This window comes from Pagrus major, chromosome 1, assembly GCF_040436345.1.
Source record: "Pagrus major chromosome 1, Pma_NU_1.0".
Lineage (NCBI taxonomy): Eukaryota > Metazoa > Chordata > Actinopteri > Spariformes > Sparidae > Pagrus > Pagrus major.
Genome location: NC_133215.1, coordinates 26,528,382 through 26,537,775, shown reverse-complemented (window position 1 = coordinate 26,537,775; position 9,394 = coordinate 26,528,382). Strand labels below are relative to the sequence as shown.

Below are 9,394 nucleotides of genomic sequence, written 5' to 3'. Positions count from 1 at the left end.
GGAGGAGCAGGTGGACAGGCAGCATCACTCCTCTCTGGAAAGTCAGAGAGCGGCAGGATGGAGAAGTCGGTGTTACATGTTGATGGATAAAGCTGAGAGCATACTGTAGGAAAAAGACAGAACACCTGTTGAGATCATTAAATACAGTATCTCTGCAATAACAGTAACACCTGTATAGTGTATGTCTCCTGTTCTTTTCCTTAAAGGGGCACTGTGTAGTTTTGGAGAAGAAATTCAAACTCAAAGTTTTAATATTTACAATATTAATGAGGTAATAACTCAGAAATATTATATTATACATAGATATTATATTTTCTATAACTGAATAAAGAAGCTGTTCATTTTTGTTCCCGTTTGAGTCGTGCCATGAGTCACACTTGTGATGTTTGTCAATTTAAAAGATCATTTTACAAGTCAAGAAACTCACAGTGTGTTAATTAAAGTAATATACCATCTAGTTTTGTGTTAAATGCTCAGTAAACTGCATCGTCTCACTCAACACACGTCATCAACACCAACATGGCCGCCACCTCGGCACAGTAAAGTGTGTAAAAAGGTGAAAATCACAACAAGTCTGACCACGTTGTTAACTGCAGTTATGTGAAAGGAGAGTAAGTCAGGTCTGTGAGTTAGCTAATATATAGGAACGGCTCTAGAAGGTCTCAGTTATGGGTTCTGGTGAATGTTAAATGAGACCACATCACCTGCACAACGTTGGGGTTGTGGTCTTCCTAATTATGTATTTTCACAGTCTAATACTTGATTCGTTTCTTGACAAACTGCGACCTTCTAGAGATGAAAAATTATATTCAAACCTACAAACATCGCAGTATTCAAACGTGATCAAAACATTATTTGTCTCTATTGCATATTTTTTCTGAAATAAGGTCCCATTGTGGTCCACAGAAAGGGGCGTGACTCCGCCTCTCTATATAAATACATAATATTTCATGAGTTAATGATAATAAAGCAACATTTTAGAGACTTTGTTTTTAGTGTTTGGATGGAAATCAGTTTTTTTATTGTATTTATTTATTTATTTATTTGGGGGGGGATTTGAGGGGGGAATTACTGACGTCATTAACTCTAAAAATCCTGGCTATGGCCCTGGTTAAAGTGATTGTGAATAATAGCCTATCTATAAATGTCCACTACAAGACAAGAGCAAGTGCCAGCCACAGACTGTGTAGTGTTTAAATACAGTGTCCACAGTGTCCCGGCATGTTATTATCCAGTAGATCCTCCACACACACGCGCGCGCGCGGCTCTGTGCGCTGACACTTGGCCGTCAGCAGGCTGCTCCAGCCGGGGGACGGCTGTGTTTTCTCGCTTCCTGCTTCCTGTGAAATCTTCAAGACGGTGCGATCACCTGTGGTGAACACAGACCCTCTCTGGACCTGCTGAATCCAGAAGGGAGCTACTTGTCCGGTGTCAGGTTCGGTTCCAGCCAGGTCCGGTATACTGAGCTCCGGACCCGCTGGTTCCTGTCGAGTCCTGGTCCTCCGCATCCCGCAGCATGGGCGGCGGGTCGGGCTGGAGATAAACACACAGTGAGTCACAAAATGTTCCCGTGCGTTTTATTATTAGACCATAACAGCGTCCATAAGAGTGAAAGGGTCAAGTTTAACGAGCTCGTGACTGCACACGGACGCTCGTGTTGTTCTTGTGCGTCAATCTGCGCGAGGTCGAGCTACAGTATGAGATTATCGGTAATCGATCATAATCGCTCCCCACTCCGGAATATCTGGCGAGTCCAAGAAATTCCACAGACGTAGAAAAAATGATTTTACAGATGAAGAGGATGAACACAGACACATTCTCTTCATACAAACCAGAACGTGTCCTGTCTCGTAATCTGACCTTTTGAAGCAAGCTGTCGACCTGATTCCCTGTTGTGACTTGGGACAAAATAACAGGGACACACATTACAGTCAGTGTAACCCAACCAAGTATAATGTCATCTCTGATGCAGTCTAAATCTGTTGTTTCAAAAACCTCTTGTGACCCCTTAAAGGTCTAGTGTGCAGGCTTTCGGGTCAGAAGTGGAATATCATTTTCATAATAATGTTTTCGATCGTGTCTAATCACCTTGAATTAAGCAGCGTTGTGTTTTTGTTACCTGAATGAGTCTTTTATATCTACAGAGGGAGCGGGCCACCATGATGGTGACCATTCAGTCCAGTGAGAATCGCTCACCTGGCGCATACATTAAAAAAGTTTCTAACTCCTTGGTTTACTTCCTGGTTATGCAGCCCACTCAATGTACACAGTGGTGTTTTTCCCACTGCAAGGTGACTTTACATTGTGATGACGTCACTTGAAGAAAGTTTTTCACATATGAAACCTCATAATTGACCTTGTTTGCTGTCGAGGTGTTTCTGACTCTTTTACACTACTCAAAATTAGTTAAGGATATGGGTGCATACTATGTGTGTGTGCATGGATATGCAATAAAAGTCAAATGAAATGTATCACATGTATTGTAGTGAGTCCAATACCATGAGTGACCACTGGGGCAAATTAGGGAGCAAGGCTGAGCGGTGCCGTCGTGTCCAGGTCTAAATAATACATTCTTGGCAGGCCCTCTTCCATATAATCCACCATGTTGCACTGCCCTGTTTCTCCAGCGACGCTTCTTCTTTGTATTTGCTGTAGTAAGTGTTTAAGGCTTTGGCAGGTCTAAGGACTGTTCTGTCAGGCTGTGGTGACTGAATTGATGCCCCTGTATCCCATCAGCTTGACTCTGACTGGCACCAGTTATGGCACCCCCATGGACTTGGTTCCCTTGGGCGTACTGCCAGAACAGCAAGTCTCCCGGTCCGGACAAGGAGAGGGAGAAGCGGTGGGCTGAGCTGTTCAATCAGCTTGACCTCAACAAAGATGGACACATCGACATCAGTGAACTGCGGGCGGGGCTGGCAGGCCGAGGGCTTACCAAAGGCTCCCTGGAGAGGGTAAGACAGCAGGAGATATAGGATCCATGCAGTGGCATGTATCCCAGCTGGTCCACAGAATACCTTCATTTATTTTTGTTAAGAACTTCAACTAGAACTGGTATGTTTGCAGTCATTTGCTCCTCGGCTGGTGACAGGACCATTGTTTAAACCAATCATGTGGTTTAACCAGTTATATGTGTGTGTGTGTGTGTGTGTGTGTGTTTGTGAGAGAGACAGGGGTGTTCACAGGGATTTCCTTCTCTAATAGTAAATCAGAGGACCCAAGGATCTCACAGGCCTGCATCCAGTGAGGGCCTGTGAGACCCGGGGCTGATCCTTCCACTCTGCTGCTGCTGTTTGTGCAACAGCAGAAGTCACGAACATCAACAGCAGAGCTTTATTGTGAATACACACAGTCTGTCGCCCTCCTCTCAGTCTGTCTTTGGCTGTTTGTTCTGGTAAAAATTGTGTGGGTCAGCAAGAAGACTCGCTGTCACGTTCTCACTTGTCGCTCTCTCTTCTGTGTGTGTGTGTGTGTGTGTGTGTGTGTGTGTGTGCGCGCGCGTGTGTGTTTGTGCATGTGTGTGTGTGTGAATCTGTGTATGTACACATGTAAAGGGCAGCCTGGTGTCTATTTTTGTACAAGGAGCAGGACTTTGTAAGATGAGAATGATAACCTTTCTCTTAGTGTGAGACTTGATCTTTTTTCACATATGGATCATTGTCCAGAGTGTCAACATTTCCGTGTGTACCATGTCTTTTTGGTTATGTCTGTAATAACTATTGGAGAAATTTGCTTGTCTCCTTTTTTACTCCACTCCACTTATTCCGTGTAGTTTTACAGTCTGATCCCAAAACTTTCGGGAGAGATTTAAGTAATGGGACAGGATCACAGGTGAAAATACCTTTTTCAGAATGATCAGTTAGATTCTGTTCATATAAAATACAGACTGTATATTGTTTATATGCATTTTCTAATAAAAAATACTATCACTGTTTGCAATTAAAAAGAACTTCCAAATAAATGATCATAAACAGCTGCTGCAAATACAAAGCTAACATCTGCATGATCATGAGATTTGTTTTCCAACATCTGTATGTTTTGTAGTTCAAGAGACAAATGAATTAAATTATCACAAACCGAACAGTATTCAACACTTTTTTATGTTGGTCATTCCTCGCCGACACAACATGCTGTATCATTACTTGTCCAACAGATGGCAAAGTAGAGGAATATTTAAAGACTACAAACCTGGAGTGCAGTCTTGATGTTGTGGTGGTCAGCTCTGTATTGTCCCTGACAGACGAGGCAAACTTGTGCTGTTGTACAGAATTGATCATAGACAACCTTGCCACTCATCTAACAACATGTTATGATGTCTGATGTTCATAATGATAATAATTTGTATTGCATGTATCAAAACCAGCGTTAGGAAGTGCTTCACAACAGTGGCAGACTCAGGATGTTTGATGGGCAGGGGTGAAAAAATGATAAAAGGCACCAGCTGCATTAGGTGAAAATAAAAAAAGTAATGAGTACATTCAAATAGAGCCGTGCAAGACTCAAGTGCAATGACAAGAATAAAGGACAGTGTAATTAAAAATTCAAAATAGACTGAAAAATGTAAACACCTTAATAGGAAAGCCTTTTGATAAAAATAAGTAATTAAATGTGATTTAATAAAGCCAGCCTCCATTACTCAGGCATGTCATTCCACAGCTGAGGAGTCTAACAGCAAATGCTCGGTCCCCTCTTGTCTTCAGGTGTGGGTGTCAGCAGGTTCATGGTGTGAACAGGCTCAAATATATATTTTTGTCCTACTACCAGTAAGAAAGAAAAGCCCAGCAGCTTTCTGAACAGCATGATATGACATATGACGGATTCAGACATTGAGTGTAACATTTTTTCAGTCCCTGACCAAATATCTGCCAAATTGCCGGACTTGTGTCCTTCATTATCTGCTCTGGCTGTCTGTTTACAGATGGTGAAGGCCGGGGACACCAACCAGGATGGAGTACTGGACTTTGAAGAGTTCACGCAGTATCTTCGCGCCCACGAAAAACAGCTTAAAATCATGTTTCGTAGCCTGGACAGTAACAATGACGGTGTGTACAGCCCTCAGTACACAGCTGAAATAATAACTGATGTCACCATTAGTTCAAAAAACTTTCTCCCCACTCTCATATCTCTCTCTCTTACTGGTGGATCTGTGCAGGTCAGATAGATGCAGCAGAGATCCAGCACTCTCTCCGCGCCATCGGTTTGAACATCAGCCTGAAGGAAGCCACCAGGATATTACAAAGGTCTGCTTACAGTATGTGGATATCTGATATCACAGTATAAAGAGGATGGGAAGAACATCCACAGAATATAAAAACCTGTCTTGGACTGAAAATGAATGTGCATTACTCCTGTATGTTTACACCTGGGCTGTTTAAAACATTGAGGCTGATGGTTTCACTTTGCTATAGGCTTCAATGACAGCAGAGGGGCCTTCTCTTTTTAGCTCCTTCTCCGTCCTTCTGTTGGGTCAGATTGTGGGAAAACAAGAAGCATCCTCTCATACACTGTTATACAGCCAAGGCATGGTTCCACTGTCTATGAATTTCAGGACTTGTTTATGTGTTTGTCACTCAGAATGGACAAAGACGGTACCATGACCATCGACTGGGATGAGTGGCGGGACTACTTCCTGTTTAACCCTCTCAGTAACATGGAGGAGGTGGCACGCTACTGGAAACGCTCAATGGTGAGGTCACACTTCAACATACTTGAACAGCATTGTGTATCTCTAAATAATGACATGGTTGGGTTAAAGCAAGTGTCTGTTAATTAATGCTTGCCAAAGAAATACACATACTTTGCAGTACTTCCTGTCAACAATAAATAACATTATTTAATTACCGTTCAACAAAGAAAACTGGATTTTAAGAGGAAATTGTCCCCTCGAATACAATTTGTGTCAATTGTTTCACCTCTGACAGATCTTTTGGAACTATTTCTTTTCCTCTTTATCGTCCTAATGTCTGATCCTCATTCAACCCACCACTGGTTCAGTAGATGTTGGATATCGGTGAGCAGCTGACAGTCCCAGATGAGTTTTCTGAAGAGGAGAAGAAGTCTGGCTACGTGTGGCGGCAGCTGATGGCTGGAGCCATGGCTGGGTCTGTGTCTCGCACTGGGACCGCCCCCTTAGACCGACTCAAAGTCTTCCGGCAGGTCAGTCAGGGACGGTTATGATTTCATCTCTTAGATCAGTCTCGTTCATGTGTCACTGGTCGTGTGAAGGTTTTCTGTTTATCTTTGGTTTGTGGCAGAGAGCTTTTGAGATGAATCTTTAGTGAGCCGTGACTGTTTTACACAAGGTGCTCCTCTCTGACTCCGCCAGGTTCACGGTTCCAGTGATTTTAAAGGGAACGTGCAGAGTGGTTTTCAGTACATGGTCAATGAAGGAGGACTGCAGTCGTTGTGGCGGGGCAACGGGATCAATGTTCTTAAAATTGCCCCAGAAACTGCCATCAAGTTCACAGCTTATGAACAGGTAAAGAACACCTGAGACCTTTTACATTGTGTTTTTGTTTTTTTGTTTGTTCGTACTAATACACTACTACTACACTTCTCCCAGTCAGGTGTTTAAAGGAGTATTTCAACATTTTGGGAAATGTGCTCTTCTGCTCTATTACTAGAATTTAGACGAGAAGATTGGTACTAGTCTTTTGTCTGTACTCTAAGTATGAGGCTATCTGGCAGCACTGTTCGTTTATCTTAGTTTGAAGACTGGAAACAGGGAAACAGCTCCACTAGTTGTCCAGTAATGTCACAGTGACAATTAGACACCAGGAAGTCTCTGCTCCTGGCCGTCTGACACACAGGCCTAACCCCCATAAAAAGTACTACGTGCTGTTTTTTCCACTTAATGTTTTTGGACAAATTAATCTCATGACTGACTGACTGTTAATGTCAGCTGTTAACTTTGTTAACTGTGTTACCTTTGGACTGAACCAAGAAAGCTGTATCCCCCTGTACTCAAGTTTTTAACCTAAGCCAAACTAGCTGGCTGTTTGTTGTACCCAAAATATCTAATTATTTCTTGAAGCAACAGTTCCATCAATTCTATATCATCATGATTTCAACTCTCTCAAATGTTTACCTTATTCTTTCCTTTGCTCTAAAACTCATAGATCAAGACTGTGATGCGTGGCAGTAAGGACAGAAATCTGAGGGTTCATGAGAGGTTTGTTGCCGGCTCTCTGGCTGGAGCTACAGCTCAGACAGCCATCTACCCAATGGAGGTAATATCAGAGTAATACACACATAGAAACATTCATATAGCTTCAAGAAAACACACTTTCTGGGTTACACGATGAGTGAAATGACTGACGTCTTCTCATACTATTCCCCACAGGTGTTGAAGACCCGTCTCACACTAAGAAAAACAGGCCAATACTCAGGAATAGCAGACTGTGTCAAACAGATCATACAGAGAGAGGGTGTCCCAGCCTTCTACAAAGGCTACTTACCCAACATGCTGAGTATTGTCCCTTACGCCGGCATCGACCTGGCTGTCTATGAGGTCAGAGAGACGTGAGCACACAGCTTTCATAGTGCATCTCCTTCGTGTTAACCTTCTTCTCACTCCCTCTGTTCAACAGACTCTGAAGTTTTCCTGGCTGAACAGGAACAGAGGTTTAGCTGACCCAGGGGTTATGGTGCTTGTCGGCTGCGGTGCCGTCTCCAGCACTTGTGGACAGCTGGCAAGTTACCCGCTGGCACTGATCCGCACCCGAATGCAGGCACAAGGTCAGGATATTTGTGGTAATTCTAATATAGATTCAGATGAGTGGCAAGTTACAGGAAAAAAACTACATAAAGTGTCTTAGTCAATTTATTATTGTTTCTCAACCAATTTCTGCCAGTTTTTTTTAGATATTTATTAATTGATTTGTGTTTTTCCCTTAATTCATGAACAGGAACATGCTTATTTTGCAAACCCCAGCACTGTAAAACTATGAAGGACAAACCGATGATTTAGCTAAATTATTATAAACTGTGTTGCCACAGCTTAAAGTTACAATGTCAAAGATTTCCATCCTGATTGATTTGTGACGCCTGTAGTAACTGGTGCAGTCTTGTTTTTCTCTCCCCTCAGTTTCAGTGAAGGGAGCCCCTAAACCCTCCATGTTGGCCTTGCTCCACAACATCGTGACCCAGGAGGGTGTGGCCGGACTTTATCGAGGAATTTCCCCAAACCTGCTGAAAGTCATCCCGGCTGTCAGCGTGTCCTATGTGGTCTACGAATACACAAGGATACTCCTGGGAGTGGACATCGAGGGTAGGAGGGGTGGGAAAGGGAAGGAATAGAAAAAGGTGAAATGGTTTTTTAGTGGCTTTTAACTCCAAGCACGTACAAATCTTTTGGCAGTGCATGAGGAAACGGGCCTTGACTGTGGATGAGATGATTGGATGGAGAATGAACCGTGGAAGTAAAAGAAAAAACAACAGATCATCATGATATATAATCTGTTGCTCACATTTAGAGGACCTCACCTGAACTGGCAGCTGCTGTGATGAGTTTCACGTGCGATATGTTGCATTGCAATGCATGCCGGCAGTTGTGTGAAGGCTAATCAACTAGCCTCCTGCTACTGCATTGACTTGACAGATGAAGACTTGCATGAACATGGAAGCCTTGTTACATTCCTACAGCGCTATCTTTTCTCCTAGGTGGTATATAGCGAAGATAAAGGACTGATAGGAGGACGGATCCAGTTTCCGGAGGGGAACCTGAAGTCGCTGGAGTTACAGAGGCAGGACTTTGACTAACTTGTCATAAACACGTGTTACAGTACAGAGATATTTATTAAACAACAGAAGGTTACTGAACTTGGCTGATAATGAAAAAAGAAGAGACACTGCCGATCTTCTCTTTCCTGGAGGAAAGCACACCAATGGATTTATATTTTACTGGAGTGAAACTGCCAAAGCCATACCGAGAGGCTTAGAGGACTCATGATAACCTCTCATGCAAAATGTTCATATTTTATCAGTGTTCTCAGCAGAGAGCCGTGTTTGTGTCTGTTTTCTTATGCTTGAAAGACACTACAGGGTCCAGGGCCACATAGTATTTTCATAAACTGTATGCGCACAATATGCAGGTTTAACACTATGGTAAGAGTTAACTTTGTAGCACGAAACAACAAGATTTAATGCCAATGAACATTTTTGATGTTTGAGTATTTATTATAGAATGTGCAAATAAATGGATGCATGGTGCTACTTTTGTTAAATAAATGCCTCGTGTCGTTTTTTTCTGAAAAGCTGCAATACTGAGAACAGCTAGCTTTTTTCGGCATGACACGCCAGCCTAATGAAATCAGTGCATTCATACTTGAAAGTATTTGTTGAATGCCACTTTCTCCACCCTGTTGCTTTCAGTTGCAATGTAACTGAAGCTAAG

General features: G+C 42.7%; 1 protein-coding gene across 2 annotated transcripts; it reads left to right on the top strand.

The window, feature by feature from the left end:
• Positions 1-1,502: 1,502 nt before the first annotated feature.
• LOC140996259 (mitochondrial adenyl nucleotide antiporter SLC25A23-like) lies at positions 1,503-9,196 on the top strand. Of its 2 annotated transcripts, XM_073466600.1 has the most exons (11): positions 1,503-1,550; positions 2,737-2,954; positions 4,919-5,042; positions 5,153-5,240; positions 5,575-5,686; positions 5,998-6,156; positions 6,326-6,478; positions 7,119-7,229; positions 7,343-7,510; positions 7,590-7,737; positions 8,087-9,196. In XM_073466600.1, the coding sequence occupies exons 2-11, from the start codon at positions 2,760-2,762 to the stop codon at positions 8,296-8,298; spliced, it is 1,470 nt and encodes a 489-aa protein (XP_073322701.1). In that variant the 5' UTR covers positions 1,503-1,550; positions 2,737-2,759; the 3' UTR covers positions 8,299-9,196. The 2 variants fall into 2 exon arrangements, with proteins under 2 accessions (XP_073322701.1, XP_073322709.1); XM_073466608.1 differs by lacking the exons at positions 1,503-1,550; positions 2,737-2,954; positions 4,919-5,042; positions 5,153-5,240 and having other exon boundaries at positions 5,632-5,686; positions 5,995-6,156.
• The last annotated feature ends 198 nt before the right edge of the window (positions 9,197-9,394 follow it).